Source organism: Trachinotus anak, unplaced genomic scaffold, assembly GCF_046630095.1.
Source record: "Trachinotus anak isolate AG129_WGS33_773 ecotype Australia unplaced genomic scaffold, CSIRO_AGI_Tana_v1 ptg000019l, whole genome shotgun sequence".
NCBI classification, from domain to species: Eukaryota; Metazoa; Chordata; class Actinopteri; order Carangiformes; family Carangidae; genus Trachinotus; species Trachinotus anak.
Window position 1 is genome coordinate 1,961,927 of NW_027273870.1, and position 22,153 is coordinate 1,984,079.

General features: G+C 37.4%; 2 protein-coding genes across 2 annotated transcripts; both read left to right on the forward strand.

Moving 5' to 3' along the window:
• Positions 1-556: 556 nt before the first annotated feature.
• LOC139635972 (CD209 antigen-like) lies at positions 557-17,755 on the forward strand. The gene is made up of 24 exons (XM_071503587.1): positions 557-1,459; positions 2,090-2,312; positions 2,897-2,935; positions 3,120-3,209; positions 4,278-4,346; positions 4,928-4,990; positions 6,184-6,308; positions 6,472-6,572; positions 6,808-6,946; positions 8,576-8,746; positions 10,749-10,878; positions 11,693-11,782; positions 12,144-12,206; positions 12,355-12,417; positions 13,198-13,260; positions 13,409-13,471; positions 14,252-14,314; positions 14,463-14,525; positions 14,948-15,010; positions 15,569-15,637; positions 15,868-15,930; positions 16,778-16,902; positions 17,064-17,164; positions 17,380-17,755. The coding sequence occupies exons 2-24, from the start codon at positions 2,180-2,182 to the stop codon at positions 17,519-17,521; spliced, it is 2,091 nt and encodes a 696-aa protein (XP_071359688.1). The 5' UTR covers positions 557-1,459; positions 2,090-2,179; the 3' UTR covers positions 17,522-17,755.
• Positions 17,756-17,908: 153 nt separating this feature from the next.
• On the forward strand, positions 17,909-21,454 carry LOC139636598 (CD209 antigen-like protein C). The gene is made up of 6 exons (XM_071504813.1): positions 17,909-18,274; positions 18,951-19,040; positions 19,803-19,877; positions 20,228-20,352; positions 20,481-20,581; positions 20,716-21,454. The coding sequence occupies exons 1-6, from the start codon at positions 18,157-18,159 to the stop codon at positions 20,855-20,857; spliced, it is 651 nt and encodes a 216-aa protein (XP_071360914.1). The 5' UTR covers positions 17,909-18,156; the 3' UTR covers positions 20,858-21,454.
• Positions 21,455-22,153: the final 699 nt, after the last annotated feature.

A 22,153-nucleotide genomic window follows, 5' to 3' on the forward strand; every position in this document is an offset into this window, starting at 1 on the left:
TTTATAATTTTTCTTTCTTTCGCAATAGTAATTTGAGGAACTCCTATTTCTCCTTCAACATCTGTCAGCAGAACGCAAATGTCTGAAAATTTGTAAATGTTATTTTCTAGTTCTCAGATGTTGTATCTTGGTTGGTTGGTTTTTCAAAATAAAACTTTCAATGAGAGGGAAATAAAAGGCACAGAGAGGACCGAGAATAAACTGTACAAATGATAAAACACATCATTTTGTCTTGTATAGAGTTACTGTGATTAAAAGAGATAAAGCTGTATGTCATCAGCATAACAGATAAATCAGAATGACAAACTGTAGAGAGCTGAAGTGAAATGTGAACTCCTGGAATCTGGTCTAGATGTTTAAAAAAAAAAGACTCATTCAAAACCCACGGATTTGTAACTACACATATTATTAGGAAACCAGCCTTTGGACAAACTCTTTCTCAACCGAACATCATGTGGTTCACTTGATCTAATGATCTAATACAGTATCTTTTTTTTCATTTATTTCATATTTGTGTTTGTTTTTTGTGTTTGGGCTGAATTTTTCACTATACTGCATGTCCCAAGCAAAAACTCTGCTCTTATCTTCTAGATAATATTAATTTACAGATTATCTGTAGTTGTACAGACACAAATTTCTCTAGAAAGTGTTCAGTCTTCATTATGAAATTATTTTGTAAAGAACTAACAGTGAAATCAGGTTACAATGTCTCAACAGAGCAGGGAAAATGAGGTTTTCCCAGGAAACTTGATGGTATATTTTAAGATGGGATGTCAGTGAACTTGTCAACAAAAAAAGGGAGTGGGGTGTGTCACAGTCCTGAGCTGGCTGTACAGGAACAGGAATTGAAACCCATCTAATGTGTGGGAAATAAATATATTTTCATTTTGATTTGTTAGCAACTGGTTAAGAGAAAAAGGCATCTTCCCTCCTCAAGTTTATGATTATTCAAGATAATCTATGTCAGGCTCACCTATAGAGTTAGAATCTATGGTCCAATTTTATCTCTGATTTAACTCTTATTTAACTACGAACAAGAAATCGATCTTTTAGTCTCTGTTATGAGCAGGGATCAGTTTGGGAAAAGTTATTTGTCACATGATTACTTTAGTGCAACTAACATGCAATGGTGCAGTTCAAATCGAGTTCAGTTTCTAGCGGAGCTGTTCACATCCCCTTCACGTCTGTTGTTCTCTGTCACAGTCAAGTTTTGAAACAAAGCAGCTAATTTCATAAATAGGAACTTCTTGAAACTTGTTAAGAAACATATGTAGCAACATCAGATCATAATCATATCACATACCAGACCATTATCTAACCACATGCTCTGCTGGGACTTTGCAACGCACAAATAAGTTACGGAAACTGACGTTGTAGTTGTAGTTGTAGTTGTAGTTGTCTATTTCAATAAAGATTTTAAGAGAAGGCACCATCATCTTTTCCACCGTTCCAGGCCAAGGCAAGTTGTTCCTACTTTTTTAAAGCAGCCACCCATGAAGGTGTGGTAAGAAGTTGGTGGTTATCTACGAAAAAATAACAGGAGTTGTCATTTATGAGGCTCAGGTTATGATTTCTCAGTCACTTAAAGGGGAGAGCTAATGATGCTGTGCCAATTCGAGTTATGTTACTCTTGTGTAAGATCAATTATATTTCATGGACTTGAATAGTTTTATTAATACAGTCACACATTAAGAATGAGAATAAAATAAGACACACATTTTTTTAAACTAATTTTTTACCTAATTTTACCACCCAGTACTGCTGAAACGTACGTGTATGAAAAGCCTTAAACACATCTCACTCAAAGAGGAAGTTATTGTTTAAGTGTACGATGATGGTGACAGTAAAAAATATCAAAGAGATATAAACATACTGAAATTGTTTGTTACTGAAGGAGTGTGACATCTCATTTGTTGATTCTGTGCAGATTAAACCGTACAGTTATTTTAGAAGTGATTATTTATGGCTTTGAATTGAGACAAACTGATCTGGTTTTGATCATGAGGTATGAGTCAAAGCTTCTATGAAAGACAATTCACTCAAAAATGAGGAAGAACACGGGTGAACAAGAGTGTTGCTGTATTTTCAGAGTGACGCATAACAAAAAAAAGATTCAGATCACAGACCAGCACCGCTTGATCTTTCACTACCACCGTCATCACTCTCCAGTGGCTGAAATATGGAGATGGTTATCCATGAAGAAGAATCTGGGATGTCTCTTGAATATGAAAACATTCAAGATGCCACAGTCAGAAAAACTGCGTCAAGGAGGCGGTCGAGAGAAGAAAGTAAAGTTCCTGCTGCAGCAGCTGGTGAGGCAGAAATCCTAATTATTTTAAGATTCAGTTTAAAAAAAACAAGCAACATTGACAACAATGTTCACAATAATGTTATCATGTGCATCAAAATGTAAATTCAAGAAATAAAACCAAAAAAAACAAACAAACAACAACAAACAAAACTCAGTTATGAAAATTTATTTAATGTAATTTTAGTCAAAAATCTTTTGCATTGATCATGTATCCATTTCTCATCTTGTGCTCCTTTCTTTTACTTTATTCTCATACAGATGTTCCTACGTTAGACCACTTGTTAAACTCTACAGAGGTGGCTCACTTATGATAATACACATGTACATAATAATTTACATTACACTGGCCTGACGACTGTGTGGCTTTCCTGTATATTCACCTTATTCACTTTTAGACTATCACTTCAAACCATTAAGTTTTAGTGACTCTTTAAAAAACCCCTCCTGTATCATCATAGTCATCATATACTACAAGTGTTATAAGTACTATAAGTACTATAAGTATGTATAAGTATGTATAATTTGAGACCAGACTTCTGCAAAATTTTTTTACTTAATTAGAAAGGTTTTTTTTTTCTTTTGAAGAAGAAGAAGAGGCGATCAAACAGGAAAACCGAACTTCAGGTGAACCATTTAAATGTTCTCAAATTGAACTATTGCTATATTATGATATTTTAATCAGATGTTTATATGTGAATTAGTATGATTATGTCAGGAACTGGAATAAAGCAGTCTGTGCTGATGTTTGTGTTTGTGTGTGTGTGTGTGTGTGTGTGTGTGTGTGTGTGTGTGTGTGTCTGAAACACAGGAGTAAAACTGTACAGACTGGTTGCTGTGAGCTTTGGGCTCCTGTGTATCCTGCAAGCTGCTCTCAACGTTTCCCTGCGTCTTGCTCTCTGTGAGTCCTCTTAATGTGCATCTTTGTTGATAATTTAACATCTCAATTCACAATCACCGGAAAGTTTAGAGGGTTGCCATCATAGTTTCAGTGATTACACATACAGGCAGTGACAATCACTCAGCCTGGTGCTTTCAAGAAGCATGTCTATCTAGACAGAGTTGGGCCCTACGACCTGAAATTCATATTTAAATTAATTTGCATTAAAAAAAACAAAACAAAACAATATTATAATATTATTATTCATGCGGTTATTCAATCAGCAGCAGTACAAAAAATATAATCATGCAGATACAGGTTAGGAGCTTCAGTTAATATTCACATCAAAATGTAATATCACTGACTTTAACTGTGACATGGTTGTTGGTGCCAGACGGGCTGGTTTGAACATTTCTACACTGCTGATCTCTTGGGATTTTCAAAAACAACAGTCTCAAGGGTTTAATCAGAATAACAAATCAAAAAACATTCACTGAGCAGCAGGTCTGATGACAGAAATGCCTTGTTGATGAGAGAGGTCAAAGGAGAATGGTGAGGCCGGTTGGACAGAAAGGCTACGGTAACTCAGATAACCACTGTTTACACCTGCGGTGAGCAGAAAAGCATCAGAATGAACAACACATCAAATGTCGAGGTAGGCTGGCTACAACAGCAGCACTCTTGTCAGTCAAGAACAGAAATCTGAGGCTGTAGTCAGCACAGGCTCAGCAAAACTGAACAAGACCGGAAAATGTAGCCTGGTCTGATGAATCTGGATTTCTGCTGAGGTAGCAGACGGTTGGGTCAGAATCTGGCATCAGTTGCATGAATCCAGCTGACAAATCAGATGTGATGCAGTCATGTCGACATGGGCCAAATATTTCAATTAACAACATTATGTTCATAGAAAATGTCGCAGAGTTCATGATATATGCAATTATGTTTCCTGCAAAACTGATTTGTTTTGTATAAATGACATTTCTAGGAGACAGAGTTATATTTAGAAAGCTGAAGGTAGAGCATTAGATAAAAGAAACCAACAATGCATCTGACAGATCACTGCAAAAGACCATGGAAATTCTGTTTCAGATACTGAGGCCAGTTGTGAAAACCTGACTGAAGAGAGGGATGAGCTGGAGAGGAAGCTGAATACATCTGGTAAATATCATAATGAAACAACATCACTAATAAGAGCTCAGATACCAAAGGGTGCAAGTCATAAATGTTAAGTTACTTATAAAGTTCCCAGTTCAACATTATAGTCAATAGTTTCTCTCCAAGTCAAGAACATTAACACAGGGGTGAAGTGATAATGATGTGATAATTATAAAACACAACTATTTTTGCCTGAATAGAACTAAACAAACAACTGATGATTAATAAATGCAACATGGAAATGACTGAAGAGAGCGAGGAGTTGATAAAGAGGCAGGAAAACTAAGCTGAGTTTGAGGTTGAATCAATGAACCAAAGGCGTATGAGTTGAGTAACCTGGGGAAATATGAATGTTGTATCCAGTCATATTGTGTCTGTTGTAAAAAGGCAGTTAAAGTGGTGCCAAAATGTGTAAGGGCACTTATCCTCTGGTTGCTGTAGACAAGACAGAACACTGAAGCTGACTCCATTCAATCATGGAAATTAAGTTTCCATGACATTAAGGTTTAAAGTGAATTGTCTGGTCGTGGACACAACTGATTATGTTGGAAAGCAATTGGTAACCTCTCCTCTCAAAATGACAGTTTCCCTGTGTAATTCCCTGACTGAAGAGAGAGACAAGTGGAAGAGGAGACTGATGACCCCAGGTGAGTATGAGTTTGGAACTAGTGACACCAATAATCAATGATCCAAAGACGAAGTGTTAGATATCATCAAATCTTGTTATTACCAAAAATACGTGTCTTTTACATTTATAATTAGTCATCGGCCGATGGTTTTGTCCAAAGCGATTTACACCAAGAACTCAGAGCATGGTAGGAGAGGAGGTGCTCTCCGCAGAGATGAGTCTTCAAGAGATTCTTGAAGATAGAACGTGATGCCCCTCCTCTAATGGCATTTGGTAGCTTGTTGCCAGGATGGTAAAAATGTTCAGTTGGACTCAAGGACAAACTGATGTGATTTTGGTGGCTCAACGTCAAAGGTCAAGGTCAAGGTCAAGGGGCCCTCACAAAACATGATTTTGGCCTTTTGAACGCGATATCTCGAGAACTCCTCAATGGAATCCCTTCAAGGATGAAGTGATTAGATTTTGGTGGTCAAAGGTCAAAGGTCAGTGTGATGTGGCAAAACACTTTTTAGCCATTACTCAAGACACAGCAATGGACAAAAATGACAAAATTTCACACCAGTGGTTAATATTTTATATGACTCTAGATAAACAGGGATGTGATCTGAAACTAGTCTGAGTTGCAGAGGAATACATCTGTGAAGTGCTGATTCTAGTTTGTTGTTGTTGTTGTTCACTGTGGAGATGCCGTGGAGAGTGCTGCTCATTGGGAACTGGTGTCTTCCGCTCAGTGTGATGTTGGCCGGAGAGACACCGAGGTTCTTGCTGAGACAATAAAGACTAGTTTGGCTTAACGTTCAGACAGTTTACTAAAAGAACAAGGGCAGTTATATCAACAGCACAGGACATTGTAACAGATCAGCAGTAACCTTTAATTACCCCCGGCCTGACTTATTATACCATCAACAGGTTGCCAAAACAAGTAAAGCACTTTAAAATATATTCTTTTCTTTTACTACACATCATAGAAGATTATGTGATTGCCAACTGCACTATACAGCTGAGTTACTGCTACTAGTTTTCTACTGTAAAAGTGGTTTAAAATCTGATTTGCAATTGATCAGCAACTTTGACTTGTATATATTTTGAATCTCTAGTAGACTCCAAACCTGCTCTATTTAGATCTTTCACGGTTTTCTTTATTGCTGGAAAATAATCTGTTAATTCATTGTTGTTAATGAGATGTTTCTGTTTTTCTCTATGCTCAATAAGGATGGGTGTATTTCAATGGGAGTTTCTATTACATTTCTTCTACTGAGAAAACCTGGCAAAAAAGTAGAAATGATTGTCTTCAAAAAGGTGCAGATCTGATGATTATCAACAGCAAAGACGAGCAGGTATGTGTGTGTTTATGTGTATATGACTCTGTGTGTTAGACAGATGTTGCACTGACATTGTTGAACAAAGGATAGAAACAATGAATGAATGCAAAGGTCACTGACATTGAAACAAGTTTAATTTAGGTTCTGTGCTTTGTGTGTTTCTCTCTTTATAAACAAGAATTTCACTCGCCAATTCAAGAAGTACTTGTGGATTGGACTCACTGACATAAAGACCGAGGGGAGGTGGAAATGGGTGGATGGGACTTGGCTGACGAGAAGGTTCAAACATAAGTTTCTTACATCGCAGCAAACAAAAAACCTACTTGGACCAAGATTCAAGAAAGAGAAAAATATAACTGTGAATTTAAAAAAAAATAAAAATAAAAGCATTTCGATGATGATTTGATGTTGGGTTCAGCTTAGCTACATCCTTTGTGTTGCTGCCAATAAAATACCTCTTGGCTTGTGTTGATATTTGCAACAATCTTACTTGTTTTTGTGTTTTTTATTTCAGCTTCTGGGGTTCCAAGGAGCCTAATGGTAACGCAACTGAAAACTGTGCGCAAACAAAATATACTAAATATGAAAACAACTGGAATGATGAAAACTGTTCTAATTCACACTACTGGATCTGTGAAGAAAGGGTTTCCCCATAATTCTGCAGAAGAAAAAAGAGGCGTTTTGCAATTTCAGCTGAACAGAGGAAGAGATTGAATCACCTTCTTGTTATTTTGTCAATGTGGACATGCACATCATTTTCATAATTTCTTGGCTTAGTCTCAAATTTTATTAGTGCACTGCAGGAAACTTATGTAAAACCAATATACAACCAGGGTCACGGCTCTGCTGCAAAAAAGAAAACACTGTAATACACATGCTATGATTCCTCTCTAAATAAATGTTTGCTGTTTCCTCATTATTTGCCATAATGCAAAGATTTGAACCTAAATAAATCTATCTATGAACATCACCCTTGTAAATTCATTATAAACTGATGGTCTCAAAGCTTGGGCACTCTCCTCAAAAGATTGCCATTGTTAGATACTTTCCAAGGAAGCAGCAGGTATCAGCCAAGGGATTCTGGGACGTGTGAAGTCAGCCTCTCCTGTAACCGATGCTCTCAGACTATGAATTATTGATATTATCCCCTTTAAGTGTTATGGGCAACAGACACTAGTTTGCTTCACATTTTTGCATTGTTTCTTCTTCCTCTTCTTTGCTCTGGGTGTGTTCCAGTTCAGATTACAGGAAGACGTCATCTTGCTATAATACCTTTTTTTTTTTTTTTTTTTTTTTTACATTTTATCTATTTCTGCCCCTGACCTTCTAAATCACCCATCTCACAATTATTCTTTCTTTCAACCATTTAAAATTGGCATTTATCTTTGTACCACTGAAAATGTTTTTGCAGGTTACTCAGCAATGAAATTGGTCCTGATGGTGGCTGATTCTTGACAGTGCCCTCTAGTGGTCTGTCTGTCATAGCACAGCCTTTATTTATCTTCATCTTTATTTATATTTAGACACAGTTTCATTAGTGTAGGCCCATGTTCTTAACTATAATGACATATTTTAAAGTTCATTCTACACTTTTTATCTTGTTATATTTACTCTTAAAACATATGTCTACAGTTATTTTATATCATGCATTAGGCTGTTATGATGTGCTCTGATAGTTTCATGGATTATTATGTCAATACATAGGCGAGGCTATTGATTAAGGTGTTAAAGTGATTGAAGGATAACAACATTCAAAAATATTTATTTAAAACATTTTGTAGAACTAGATCATCTTCTCATCAAGATAAAATCATCAATGTATCATCTCATCAACGTCATCAACTGATTCATCAAAATATGTTTTTAAAAAATATTTATCAATTCATACATTATTAAAAACACTACAAAACAAAACAACAGTGTAATTATAAATGTACGCACATTGTTTTTTTGTTTTTTTGTTGGTTTTTTTTTAGGAACATAGCAGTAGCAACATATAGCCTTAACATTTTTTTCAGTCCAAACATGAATCTTGAAACATTCAAAGGCAGTCTTTGCAAAGGTATGATTCATCATCATCAATTATCCCTTTTTGCTCCCCACATAGACTCCACAAGACGTCCATTCCTCTTCTCTCTTTGGATCTTTTTTTGTCCCCATATTTGCCTCCACAAATGCTGCACAAATTCTCCTCATTTTTCTTATTCTTTTGTTGTGGTTGTTTCCCTTTCCCCTTGGCCCTGCTTCGAACATAGTCAAAGTGTGCCTCACTTGTGAGGTAGCAGCTTGGAGGCTTGGATCTTTTCGGCTTGCTGCTAGAGGGGCGACTGCGAGTAGGCAGGGTGATCAGTTCATCGAAACTGGTCGTCTTCACTTCAACTATGTTGCTGGGATCTGGAGGAATGATGTCAGTGGTCTGGATGGATGTGGAAGGAGCCACAGTGGGGTCAAAGGTAGCAAGCACATCCAGGTTAACTGCCAGGGAGGGGTCAAGCTCAGGAGTCACCATCTCGCCTACAGTATTCTCCCTCTCTGCAGTCACAGAGTTGTCAATCTCTGGAGACCGGTCAATACGAGATGGGTCCAGAGGATAGATCCCACTTCCCCGAAACCCTGCCTGGGCATTTTGAGGTGTTGCTGCACTTTTCCACGCCTTCAATAACACTCCAAGAAACAGAGGTTTTGGCAGCCTCTGTCCACCATTCTCTCTGGTGAAGATACGGCCGTCCAGGTTCCAGGCCCTGTCTGTTGGCTGCAGAATGTGGGTAGTGTGTGCAGGAAAGCACACAACATGCACAATGTTGCTTCTCATTAGCTCCAAGACCTCAAAATTGAAGACATGGGAGCTGTGCCCATCCGGGAGGAGGACATGTGGGCAGGGGTCATCTTTTGGTAGGGAAGTGATAAATTGTCTCCCCCAGTCGCACGCACTGCATTGATCCATCCTGTCTCAGTTGCCTTGACCAGCGCGTTGTTGGGAGCCTCATAACACCACTCATGGTGCAACCTCTTCCCCTTGAAAATCACCATTAGTGGCCCATATTCCCCTGCTGCATTGAGACCTGCGAGAAGAGTAGTGGTCTCCCCTCTCTCGTTTGCTGTGACCTCAAAGCAGGGGGATCCTACCGGTGACACCACTCCCGCAGACACAAAATGGTCCTGCAACCCTGTCTCATCGCAGTTCCACAGATGGCTCGGGACATCTTGGATTTCAAGCTCAGAGATGATATGATTTCATAGGACTTGAGCCACTGCCTCACAACGGCTGGATTGAAGCAAGCAGCCCGGGCTGCAGAAAGAGCTTCTGACTTCCTCATGCTAAGACTGGGATGTCTCTGCGTGAATCCCTGAAACCAATAGTGACCTGCTTGTTCCTTGTTCCCTGAGAAGCCTTTCAGGCCACTGACCTTTGCAAATTGAAATGCTAGTATCTGAACTTCCATCTTCCTCATTGGAAATCCTTGCTTTGCTAGACTTGTGATTAACTCAGCAAGTTTGGCCTCATCTTGTGCTGAAATGGTGGTCTTCCTTCCAGCCACATGTTTGTGTCCCTGTATTAGACCTTTCACTCGTCTTTGAAGGGTGGATTTAGGAATACACCATGCCCTGGCTAGAAAACGTAGCTGGGGTCTGCTACCTGCCCTCACCATTTCTCTATATTCATCAATGGCGCCCTTCATTCTGCTCTCGCTCCCTACAGTCTCTCTCTGTTTTTCAACTCTCTCTCTCTCCCTCAATCTGGCAGCCTGTATCCTGGGAGCCATTCTATTCTGCAATCAGGGTTAAACCATAAATTAAACAAAGTGATCAAGTGTTCTGTGTGCTATATTGTTCCTTTATTAGACTAAATTACTTGTAGTTTTATGCTGTATTCTTGTGCTGTCCCAAATTACCTGATGTCCCAATATACCTGAATTCACCCTATTTATCTTGAAAGTATTAAGATACATTTGAATAAATGACAATTTAAAAAACAGTCATAATAATATAAAATATGTTTTCAAAGGAGAAGTAATAACTGATGACAAATTACTTATATCTGATCACAACTACACAAGTGTTATAAGACATTTATTAAATGTTTATATAGTGCTTGTACATACAAAATAAGGAAGGTCTTACCAAAAAAAGGGTCAGTGGAAGTTACACTTTCAGTGTAACTGAACTTGTGAGAACATGAAGGAACATGAAGTACAAACTTAGATACAGACCATTAAAAGTAACATAAGAGCAACAGAGAAAAGATGCCTCCTGTTGTTCTAATGTTACTTTCATTTTCTAGGAAGTGAAATTTCCTCTACAGTAGCCAAAGTTTCTAATTTGAGTCTGGGAAGAAATATAATTTAGAGGTGAAATGAGGAAGGAAACAAGTATATTGCTGAGTAAGCTGAGAGAAACATATAAAAAAGAAGCCGATCACAGATCAGCACAATCCCAAGAAAACACAGCCACTAACAGTTCAGCAGTCAGGAAAACATGGTGAGGGGCGTCCATAGAGAGGAATTTGAATTCATTATGGAAGATGAAGACCTCCGTGTTGGTTCAGCCAGGACCCGCTGTGATGAAGTGATTTCAGCATTGCCTGGTGAGACAGAGATTCAGCAGTTCATCTGTGATTTTGTGCATTTTATTGACGCTTCCCTGATCTAATTTCTTCATTTATTTGACTGCGTTTTCTTGTTTTTGTTGGATTTATTTATTTGTTTGTTTATTCAAATGCCTTTATCATCTTTTGTAACTGTGAAGCACATTGAGAAGTTTTATTTGCCCACTTACTAACCTGGTTGTTTTCACCATAAAAGCAACTTAGACAAAAATGAAAAGATTTGAATGAATTATAAACTTGTATGAAATTCACAGTAAAGTGCAATGAACACTCTATCTCACACTATGACGACGACGACAGCGTTGGGTCTCTCATTGATGATCGAACTAAAAAACTTATTATATTATTACTTATTACTTATTATATATTAATTATACATATACTACAACACAGTGTCACTTGGCTTTTTGCTCCTTGACCAAATTAAGCAGCCTTCTAACCTCATGATCAAAAAAACAAAAAGTTTTTGATGATGACACCCCGGTCACCAGGAAACTGCACAATAGGTCGTTCCATAGTCTTCAAAGTCAGGTGAGCACCGTGGAACTGGGGATGATATAATGCCAAGTTAACATATCACTTCTTGACAATAAACAGTCAAAAAGTTCTTTAGCAATCCAAACTGGGAAAAGAAGCTATTAGCTTTAGCCACCCCTCATCACCTTTCTCACTGCTATTTTCTTTTCTAATGGCTCCCAAAGAGCCTCAAAAGTGAATCATATGAATGCACGACATTAAGAATGTGTGTGTGTGTGTGTGTGTGTGTGTGTGTGTGTGTATGTTTTGCACGCAGGAAGAAAACTCTGCAGACTGATTGCTGTGGGCTTTGCACTCCTGTGTATCTTTCAAGTGGTTCTCACTATTTCTCTGCGTATCGCTTTCAGTGAGTTGCCTCTGATTGTGTTTTTTCGAATAACATTATCATCTTATTATTTATTGTATAATTACTCCTACATGATATGTCAGTCTCTTGCTCCAAGAGATTTTGAGATATGTTTTCATCTACATATATTAAGTGAAGCTAAAAGCACGAAATACACAGCACTCAGCTGAGTGGCCTCCTCTCTGTCAGGGAGGGGCCAGCAGGTTGAAGCAGGTGTGTATCTCCCTGAGTCCTTGCACATCACAGCAGTGCAACAAGTGAATGCAATCAGTGAATGCAAGATGGAAATGTGGAAATTTTGTTATATTTAGCTGTTAATAAAATCTGATTCTGTGGCAAATGAACATAATTTCTCTCTCAGGTAATGACACTGGTTTTAAAAACCTGACCGAAGAAAGAGACAAGTTGAAGAGGATCAACTCTGGTGAGGATGAAACTACTCCAATAATCAGAGCTTAGATCTGAAGGAGTGAAATGGAACAATTACTGCAATCAATGCACACACACAGTGCTCCTATAAAAATCTGATTTAAAGTGAATTGCCTCTCTAGCTTTGATTTTCTCTCCACCAGATTTTGAGGCCAGGTACAAGAACCTGACTGAAGAGAGAGCTGAACTGAAGAGGATCAACTCTGGTAAGTGTGAGGATGAAACTACTCCAATAATCAGACCTCAGATCCAAAGAGGTGTGAGTCCGTGCTGGAGAAATACCAGCCCCAGCTATAAGCTCAGCACAGTGTTTTATTAACACGTCAGCATCAGCAGCAGCTTTTTATTTGAAGAGGTGAAACTGAAAATCACATTGTTAAGTGTAACAAAGCAGGAGTGGTTTCTCTTAAATTGTGCTTTCAGTCAAATTCAGTAACATCCAATGCTTAAATGTTACTCAATCATCACGTCTCCTTCAGAATTGCAGGAACATTTTTGCTAGGCTTTCATTCAGAAGAAGATATATGAATTTAGGAAAGTTGTGAATCAGTTGCAAACGTAAATCACATTGTTATCAGTGCTGATGACCATTGCATTTACAAGACAGCTAATATTTTATTCTAACATCAAGAGCTTCAGAGTTTCCAGTTTTGAGTTCATGTATCAGATTAATGTATCAGGCTATGCTCCACTAATCAATATATTTCACTCCGATTCATCAGGTGACCACAACTTTACAAGGCAATAATATGTGTAATATGTTCGTCTATGTGTAACCTTGGTGTGGATTAAATTTGATGTATTTTATGTTGTATTTTATTTGATTATTTTTACTGGGTTCAGTTCATATCTGTACAACATCATGGTTTATACCTATCATCAGTGGATTCATGCAAGTATGTTTATATTCATTATTAAAGTGACTCTTGTCTCTGTTTGTCAATATAATCTCATTGTGTTGCAAATGATGGAAACTCGTCAACCAGCTATTGAGACCAGTTTTGAAAACTTGACTGAAGAGAGAGACGAGTTGAAGAGGATCAACTCTGGTGAGGATGAAACTACTCTAATAATCAGATTTTAGATCTGAAGGAGTGAAATGGAACAATTACTGCAATCAATGCACACACACAGTGCTCCTATAAAAATCTGATTTAAAGTGAATTGCCTCTCTAGCTTTGATATTCTCTCCACCAGATTTTGAGGCCAGGTACAAGAACGTGACTGAAGAGAGAGCTGAACTGAAGAGGATCAACTCTGGTAAGTGTGAGGATGAAACTACTCCAATAATCAGACCTCAGATCCAAAGAGGTGTGAGTCCGTGCTGGAGAAATACCAGCCCCAGCTATAAGCTCAGCACAGTGTTTTATTAACACATCAGCATCAGCAGCAGCTTTTTATTTGGAGAGGTGAAACTGAAAATCACATTGTTAAGTGTAACAAAGCAGGAGTGGTTTCTCTTAAATTGTGCTTTCAGTCAAATTCAGTAACATCCAATGCTTAAATGTTACTCGATCGTCACGTCTCCTTCAGAATTGCAGGAACATTTTTGCTAGGCTTTCATTCAGAAGAAGATATATGAATTTAGGAAAGTTGTGAATCAGTTGCAAACGTAAATCACATTGTTATCAGTGCTGATGACTGTTGCATTTACAAGACAGCTAATATTTTATTCTAACATCAAGAGCTTCAGAGTTTCCAGTTTTGAGTTCATGTATCAGATTAATGTATCAGGCTATGCTCCACTAATCAATATATTTCACTCCGATTCATCAGGTGACCACAACTTTACAAGGCAATAATATGTGTAATATGTTCGTCTATGTGTAACCTTGGTGTGGATTAAATTTGATGTATTTTATGTTGTATTTTATTTGATTATTTTTACTGGGTTCAGTTCATATCTGTACAACATCATGGTTTATACCTATCATCAGTGGATTCATGCAAGTATGTTTATATTCATTATTAAAGTGACTCTTGTCTCTGTTTGTCAATATAATCTCATTGTGTTGCAAATGATGGAAACTCGTCAACCAGCTATTGAGACCAGTTTTGAAAACTTGACTGAAGAGAGAGACGAGTTGAAGAGGATCAACTCTGGTGAGGATGAAACTACTCTAATAATCAGATCTTAGATCTGAAGGAGTGAAATGGAACAATTACTGCAATCAATGCACACACACAGCGCTCCTATAAAAATCTGATTTAAAGTGAATTGCCTCTCTAGCTTTGATTTTCTCTCCACCAGATTTTGAGGCCAGGTACAAGAACGTGACTGAAGAGAGAGCTGAACTGAAGAGGATCAACTCTGGTAAGTTTGAGGATGAAACTACTCCAATAATCAGATCTTAGATTTGAAGGATTGAAACTTGGTTCTGGACAAATTCTAGACCCAGTTCTAAGTGCAGCATATACAGTACTTTGTAAATTCATCACATAGCGTTCAACATGCAGAGCTACAGGAGGAAATCAGAAGATCTTTCTATTTTATTTGACATGTTTCTGCTAACTTCATCCAGTGTTTATCCTCCTTCACATGAGTGTGATTGAATTTCTCATCAAACTCTCAGTGAGAAAGTGAAAAAACAAATTTTTCAACTTTAAAGTGAAATGAAACCAAAGAGTCAATTATCAGTCAGTGATTTTACAACCCAGAGTATGTTCAGTCACAGATGCATTAGCCTTTGGAGAATCTGTGTTGATGTGAATTGTTTGAATGAACCTCTCCACCAGACATTGAGGCCAGTTTTAAAAACCTGACTGAGGAGAGAGACGAGCTGAAGAGGATCAACTCTGGTAAATATGGGGAAACAACTTCTCCAATACTCATGGTCTTGATCCAAAGAGATGCAAGTACAATACAAATGTTACACATCACGATGCCTCCAGTCACTGACAGATTGACTCGAACAATAATCCTCTACCTACCACCACAGACAATAATTCACTGACAAATACTTGCTGATGACTTGCTGACTGATTTCAGAATATTTTTTTTCTGTCTACATATCATTTTATAAATGTGTAGATAGCTTCAGTGACAATGATAGTAATTATTACATTAATCTTATTTTAATTCTGTGCTTCTTTCCAACTCTATTCTCCTCATTTTTATTTTTGCACTTTTGACAGATCTTACAGCTGAGTAAGAAAAGGAACAAGTGATGTAATGCATTAATTTTGCTGCTGAGTAATTAGTAAATTAATGTAAATACCTTTTCTATGAAAACTGTCTAATAAGTAATTGATTACTGCTCACTGTGACCCTCGCTGTCATTATATCTCACTTTACAGTGTGTTTGAACGGCAGATAAATAACTACCTGTTAATTTCTATGTCCATGTTCTGTTTCAGAGACTGAGGTCAGATTTAAAAACGTGGCTGAAGAGAGAGATGAGCTGGAGAGGAAGCTGAATACTTCTGGTTAGTACGATGATGAAACTGCATCAGTAAGAGTTTGGATTCCAGAGGGTGCAAGTAACACAGGAACATCAAGTAACACAGAGAATTAAAGTTAATCTGATGTGATGATGAAAAACAAGAGTAGTTTGTCTTCACAGAGCAAAACCTTAAAATAATAATAATAATAACAACAACAATAATAATGATAATAATGATAATAATGATGGTAACGTCTCCATTCAAACTCACAGTTTCACAATATAATTCCCTGGTTGAAGACAGAGACAAGTGGAAGACAAAAATGACAACCCCAGGTGAGTATTAGGTTAAAACTAGTTAAACCAATAATCAATGTTCCAAAGATGTATGAGTTGAACGATGGGAAAATATGCACATTGCAAACAATCAAATTCTGTCTGTGCCATAAAGACTTGGATGATGATCCACTGTTGTAATTAAAAACTAGCATTTCTGCCTTACATCCGCACCATCCTTGTGGACATGATAGCTCAGTAACGCTTTGACAGAACCTCTTCAAATTTGGCACAAATGCCCACTTGAACCCAAGGATTTTGGTGCTCAAAGGTCAAAGGTCAAGGTTGTGGTGACCTCATATAACATGGTTTTGGCCTTGTGAACGCGATAGCTCGAGAACTCCTCAAGAGAATTCCTTCAGACTTGACACAAATGTGGCACTTGAAATCAACTCAAGGACAAACGTATTAGACTTTAGTTATCAAAGGTCAAAGGTCAAGGTCATGATCCCTTCACAAAACATGGTTCTGGCCATTTGAACATAATATCTGAACGTAACACCTTGAGGTCAATTCTTCAAATTTGGTACAAATGTTCACTTGAACTCAAGGTAGAACTGATTAGATTTTGGTGGTCAAATGTCATAGGTCAAAAGTCAAAGGTCAAGGTCAGTGTGACCTCACACCGCGCACTTTTTAGACTTCACACAGCAATTATGACAAAATTTCACACAAATGGTTAATGTTTTATGTGACTCTGGATTAACCGAGATGTAATCTGAAACTAGTCTGAGTTGTGGAGGCAGACAACCACAAGGCCGTAATTCTACTTTACCAAATAACCCCAGTGAATTTGTTCATTCTTGTTGTTAATGAGATGTTTCTGTTTTTCTCTATGCTCAATAAGGATGGGTGTATTTCAGCGGTAAATTCTATTATGTGTCTTCCGTCATGAAAACCTGGCAAGAGAGTAGAAACGATTGTCTTCGAAAAGGTGCAGATCTGATTATTATCAACAGCAGAGAAGAGCAGGTGTGTGTGTTTATGTGTATATGACTCTGTGTGTTAGACAGATGTTGCACTGACATTGTTGAACAAAAGGTTAAAACAATGAATGAATGCAAAGGTCACTGACATTGAAACAAGTTTAACTTAGGTTCTGTGGTTTGTGTGTTTCTCTCTTTATAAACAAGGATTTCACTCGCCAATTCAAGAAGTACTTGTGGATTGGACTCACTGACATAGAGACAGAGGGGAGGTGGAAATGGGTGGATGGGACTCAGCTGACGAAAAGGTTCAAACATAAGTTTCTTACATTGCAGCAAATAATCAAGATCAAGACAAACAAATACAAACAAATACACAAAGCATTTTGATAATGAATTGACAGTGGGTTCAGCTTAGCTACATCCTGTGTGTTGCTGCCAGTAGAATGTCTGTTTATTTGTGTTCATATTTTCTACAAACTTATTTGTTTTTTTTGTTTTCTTTTTGTGTGTTTTATTTCAGCTTCTGGGATTCTAGGGAGCCTAATGGTAAAAGACTTGAAAATTGTGCGCAAACAAAATTTCCTGAGTCAGAAAACAACTGGAATGATGAAAGTTGTTCTAATTCACACTACTGGATCTGCGAAGAGAAGGTTTCTCCATAACTCTGCATCCAAACCTGCAGAAAATACAGGAAGCTGGACTAAAGGACGCACAGCTGAACAGAGGAAGCGATTTAATAACTTTGTTTTTCTGTTTAATTATTTGTTGGTTTGGTATCAGTGTAGTCTCAGATGTTATCACTGTAATGCAGCTAAAGTGACTGCATATGCAAAAAAAAAAAAGGAAAATATTGTAATACACATGATTCTTCTATAAATAAATGCCATTTCAATCTGTGAATGTCTCCCCTGTAATTCACTGTAATTCACTCTCCTCAAAAGATTCCCACTGGGAGCCGTGTTAGAAAACATGAACCACCGATGTACATTTTACAGCATGTAGAATCTCTAGATATGTCTGTCATAAGGGCGTTGAAGGTGGTAACTTCACCCAACTCACACACTGAAGTTAATTTAGAGGCGGGTATTTACTGTCATGAATTGAGAGAAGCTATTCTGGTTTTGATCAGAAGAATATGTCAAAGATTCTAAGAAAAATTAACTGAAAAAGAGGAAGAACGAGTGTGAACGCGAGTGTTGCTGCCTTGACAGAGTGAAACATAAAAGAAGATTCACATCACAGACTAAGACCATTTGTACTTAAACCAACACCTTCATCACGCTCCAGTGGCTGAAATATGGAGATGGTTATCCATGAAGAAGAATCTGACATGTCTGTTGAATATGAAAACGTCCAAGATGCCACAGTCAGGAGCCGCTCTGGAGAAGACAGCAAAGCTCCTGCTGCAGCAGCTGGTGAGGCAAAAAAATCCAAATTATTTTAAGATTCAGTTAAAAAAAAAAACAGCAAAGTTCATAATAATCTTATCATGTGCATTAAATTGAACATTTCAATTCTAAAAATAAGTCCTCCAAAGGAAAAATCATCACTTCAGTATTAAATACAGATGTGAAAATATTTTAAATGTAAACTTACTAAAACACCTTTGCTTTTGCATTGATTATGTACCAACTTTTGCATCTAACTGTTTGACTTAGACCAGAGATATCTCACTTTTGATGGAACATAACAGGCCTGACTACTGTGTGGTTTACCAATATCCTCTTCAACTTTTAGACTTACAGTTCAAAGCACTAAGTTTGTGTGAGTCTTTCAAAAAAACAAAACAAAAACCTTGCTCCAATCTGCAAAAAAAATCAGAGGCACTATTTACCATTTTTTTGCCAATATATTTGTAAGTTTCATCATAATTTCACACACTAATACATGTTATATTAATCAAATGCTCAAATGTGAAGTAATATGAATATGACAGGAACACTAGTAAAACAGTCTGCACTGATGTCTATGTGAATAGGTAATACTTATGTCTACAGGGAGTTTATGTATGTAACTTAAAAAAAAGTTTGAGTTCATTTTGTGTGTGTGTGTGTGTGTGTGTGTGTGTGTGTGTGTGTGTCTGGCACACAGGAGTAAAACTGTACAGACTAGTTGCTGTGAGCTTTGGACTCCTGTGTTTCCTGCAAGCTGCTCTCAACATTTCCCTGCGTCTTGCTCTCAGTGAGTCCTCTTAACGTGCATCTTTGTTTAAATTCTGATTCAACATCTCATTCCTGAAACACTGTTCACAGCTTGATTTCTGTGTAAAGAACTTTAACTCCTGAGAGCTTTAGCTCAGTTCCTCTTTTCTGCTCTTCTACAGCGCCAACAGTTCTGGTAACAGCCTTAGCTTTGAAATGGAGTCTGTTGTCTGACTCTGATCCATAATGATAATATAATATAATGCCATAAAAACGCAATAATATATAATAATGAAAATCATGATGATTAACATTATATTAATGTGGTAAAGTTGGGGGAGAGGCCAATGTAACAGTGTAACTTTAGTCTCCTCCGTAGTCGGACTGGCCATCGGGACAACCAGGACATGTTTGGGCTGACAGGTGGGTCACTGCAGGTTTTTACTGGACCTGTCAGTCTGGTCGCTGGTCCTCTCTGTGTGCCTGTCATCCAGGATCCACAGATTTGCTGTTTAGACTTTCACTGCCACCTTTGTTCCTCCCTCAGTCAGCAACTCTGGAACAGGCGTCCATGGAGAAGTTCCTGCCTTGTGTCAACAGTTCAGGCTGCTGATGGTGGTGTAATAGTGTGGGAAATTTTCTTGGCACAAATTATGTTTCCTGCAAAACAAATGTTTTGTGCTATAAATGTAATTTCTAGGAGACAGAGAAGAACATATAAGCTAAAGGTAGAGTATTAGATTAAGTAAAGGAAACCAACAATGCATCTAAGAGATTAATGCAAAAGACCATGGAAATTCAGTTTCAGATCTTGAAGCCAGATTTGAAAACATGAGGGAAGAGAGAAATGAGCTGAAGAGGAAGCTGAATTCCTTGGGTAAGTATGATGATGAAACTACATCAGTAATAAGAGCTTAGAAACCAGAGGGTGCAAGTCGTAAGTGTTATTTATAAGTGTTACTTATAAAGTCTGCAGTTAAATATTGTAGTGAATAGTTTCTCTCCAAGTCAAGAGGAAGAAATGTAAAGATGTTTGTCCTCACAGAACTAAACAAACAACTAATAATTAACATGGAAATTAAGTTTTAAAGTGAATTGTCTGTCCGGTTGTGGACATAACTGATTGTTTTGGATTGTTTCGTTACCACTTTGTTCTAAATAACAAATTGCTCTTTCACCCTAACGACAAATCATTTGTTAATTTTTGTTGTTAATGTGCCCAACAAGAACGGCTGTATTTCAGTGGCAGCATCTATTACATTTCTTCTATCAAGAAAAACTGGCAAGAGAGTAGAAATGAATGTCTTGAAAAGGGTGCAGACCTGATGATTATCAACAGCAAAGAAGAACAGGTACAGTATGTCTGTGTGTCTGTGTGTGTGTGTGTGTGTATTAGAAAAAGGATAAACGCACATTGACGCAGATTCAAATTTGTTTAAATTCCCAGTTATATTGATGATTTCTCTCTCTGTGTAAATAGGATTTTACAAGATATTTGAAGGATCATATGTGGATCGGACTCACTGACAGGGATGCAGAGGGGACATGGAAATGGGTTGATGGGACTCCAGTAACAACAAGGTACACATATTTTCCAGGCTCTAAACAAGAAAAAGTAAGTTTTCTTGTGTTGTGTTGCAGTTCAGCTTGGAGGATCAAATGTTTCTTGGGTTGTATTCCATATAAAAAACGTATTTTTTATTTTTGGGTTTCAGCTACTGGGCGAGTAAAGAGCCTAACGGCAAAGAGGCAGAAAACTGTGGAGAAGTCCAGCTGCATGAATGGAAAAATAACTGGAATGATGACTCATGTGACAAGAAACTCTTCTGGGTCTGTGAAAAGAAAGTGTCTGTGTAGCTCCACAATACAAACTCAAGCTTTTCAAAAATAACAATGAACGCCTTCTCAGACGTAATCAGATTATTTCATATATGACCTCCTGGCAGAATGTGAAAATGCATCATCTGGATGAATTATTCTGTGGATGCAACATCTTTCCCCAGTGCACTAGTGCAGACATGGCTGCTCACCTTAGACAACAGGTAGAAATTATCAGGACCAATCAAGTCCCAACTTTCAGCTTTTATATTGTTCAACTGTTTAAAAACAGACAGAAAATGTATAAATGATGTCAGATAAGTTGTGAGTGTTGTCATATTAAAATACAGTAGGCTGCAGTCAGGCTGTTATACATAATTTCATTGTTTATAATCATCAAGAAGAGATTTTGTTTTTCTATTTTTTTTAAACATTTTAATGTGGACTTACATCTTCACAAAATTAACCTGATTATGCTCATGTAGACATCATGTTTAGGAATAAACAGCGTTTTCAGATTTGTTGGCTTTGTGTGGATGTAGTGTTGATGCTAATATTATGCTGCAGGGAAAGTGGCCACATGCATGTGTCCATAGGGTCACAGCTTTGGTTGCAAAAGAAGATGAAAAGAATAATGTAGGGTGTAATATTTTATGCATGCTTTAAATAAATGTCTGCTGTTTTCTCATGAGTTGACATCTGACTGAATTTAGAACTATATCAAATATTTATCTTAATTATTATAATAAAATTAATATAAAATCAATATTTAATCATCAACAAACCTCTAAGTGAAGATCATTTCTCACAGTAAAGGAGGAAGTATATCTTGGTGCCTCTTGTTTGCCACAGTGACCAAACTATTCTCTTATCATCTACTGTTTAAATGTTGAATGTTCACCCAACCTGTTCCTGACCTGTCACCTATTCCACTATTGTGTCTGTCTGTTTTTAATTGACTTTTGCGAAAATAGTGTCTAGAATTAAAATGAGTGTGGGGGCTTGATTTTAAAGAAAATGTAAAATCCCTCTTGGATACATTTTTGCACTGTTTTGTAATCAAATTGTGGGACACAAAATTGAAACTGAATCAAAAGTTGTACCTAAAATTCCCAGATCTGATGCAAATGCACCAAAGGGATGAGAGAAGATATTATTTATTCAGATAATGAATAAAGTATAACAGACTCATATGTATCACATATCATGACATTTATGTTGCTAACTAAACTAACAGTTTGCGACATTCAGTTTTTTTTAACTCTGGCAGGGCTGTGGGTTAAAGTGTGATTTTTTTTTTTTTTTTTTTTTGCTGCACCAGTGTATTGAAACTGT